Below are 1,259 nucleotides of genomic sequence, written 5' to 3'. Positions count from 1 at the left end.
GCTCTGGGGAGCGGCTCGTGAGCTGCTTTGCACAATGGGCTCGGACCGTTTTTATTCTTCCACCTGCATCCTGCCCATGAGCAGGAAGCTGCCAGATTCCTTCCTCCTTGTGAGAAAGGCCGGAGGAAGCAGCTTCTCATCACATCCTTTCTTCCCCTCCCTCCGGGGAGTGGGTAGCGGAGCTGAAAGCTGCAGCTGGGTCACGTTTGGGGGTGAAAACAGGGGAGGGGTAGGTGGGGAAATGGAGGCCTTCCCCGGCCAGCCTCGCTCCCGAGCGCGGAGCGGACCAGCAGCAGAACGGTTCCCCGGTTTTGGTGGGAGGCACCGAAAATGCACAGCACTGAGCGCTTGTCCCCGTGTCTCTCTCACCAGGTGGGTGAACTCCCTGCAGCCGGCCCGGGTGACGCGGTGGGGTGGAATGATCTCCACGCCGGACGCGGTGCTGCAGGCCGTCATCAAGCGCTCGCTGGTGGAGAGCGGCTGCCCCACGTCCATCATCAACGAGCTGATCGAGAACGCCCACGAGCGGAACTGGCCGCAGGGCCTGGCCACGCTGGAGACCCGCCAGATGAACCGGCGGTACTACGAGAACTATGTGGCCAAGCGCATCCCTGGCAAGCAGGCCGTGGTGGTGATGGCCTGCGAAAACCAGCACATGGGCGAGGACATGGTGCTAGAGCCGGGACTGGTGATGATATTTGCACACGGAGTGGAGGAGATCTAAGGACTCGCACAGAGAAACGCTTCGTGCTGACGAGGGAGAGGAGGGGGAAGGGGCAGAGGCGGAGACCGGGGGTAGCCGGTCAAAACTGCTGGTGTCCCTAGTCACCGACACGGTTTTCTTAGGGCACTCTTCCCTCGAACCTCTTGCTTCCTAGCTGAAATGATTAAACGCCTCTGGCAGATACTACTCAAACACTCGGCGCAGCGGTGAGCACACCCTGCGGCCCCTCCGTGTTCGCCCCTTGCAGATCAGCTTCCCCGTTCGATGTCTTTCACGGAGAGAAGGCGCAGCGCCGCACGCGTCCTGTCCGACTCCGCGGACCCAGCCTGTGTTTTGGTGCCTCTCCCGAAGCCCGGCTCCTGGTCCAGCCCAAACCCAGAGGCCCAGCTCAGCTCTTGCTGTGGACTGACGGCAGCTCTCGCTTGTCCGGTGGCTGAATCCTCCCTGGGCTTTCTCTCTCGCTCTGGATTTTCCGCCTCGCCCTCCGCCGTCTCTCTGCTGCCGTGTCTCCAGGCCTTGCCCCCGAGCGCGCAGT

The 1,259-nt window shown here is 62.6% G+C and overlaps 1 protein-coding gene across 1 annotated transcript in view; it reads left to right on the top strand.

Annotated features, from left to right (window-relative positions):
- Positions 1-780, top strand: part of RNF41 (ring finger protein 41, E3 ubiquitin protein ligase) — an 18,218-nt gene extending 17,438 nt beyond the window's left edge. The window contains exon 6 of the mRNA XM_010291876.1: positions 373-780. Coding sequence (XP_010290178.1) covers positions 373-724 — 352 coding nt within the window. The 3' untranslated portion in view covers positions 725-780. The remainder of the gene's footprint in view (positions 1-372) is intronic.
- The last annotated feature ends 479 nt before the right edge of the window (positions 781-1,259 follow it).

The sequence above is a fragment of the Phaethon lepturus genome, unplaced genomic scaffold (genome assembly GCF_000687285.1).
Source record: "Phaethon lepturus isolate BGI_N335 unplaced genomic scaffold, ASM68728v1 scaffold29117, whole genome shotgun sequence".
Lineage (NCBI taxonomy): Eukaryota > Metazoa > Chordata > Aves > Phaethontiformes > Phaethontidae > Phaethon > Phaethon lepturus.
The sequence above is the reverse complement of the archived record's forward strand: the minus strand, read 5'-3'. Positions and strand labels throughout refer to the sequence as shown.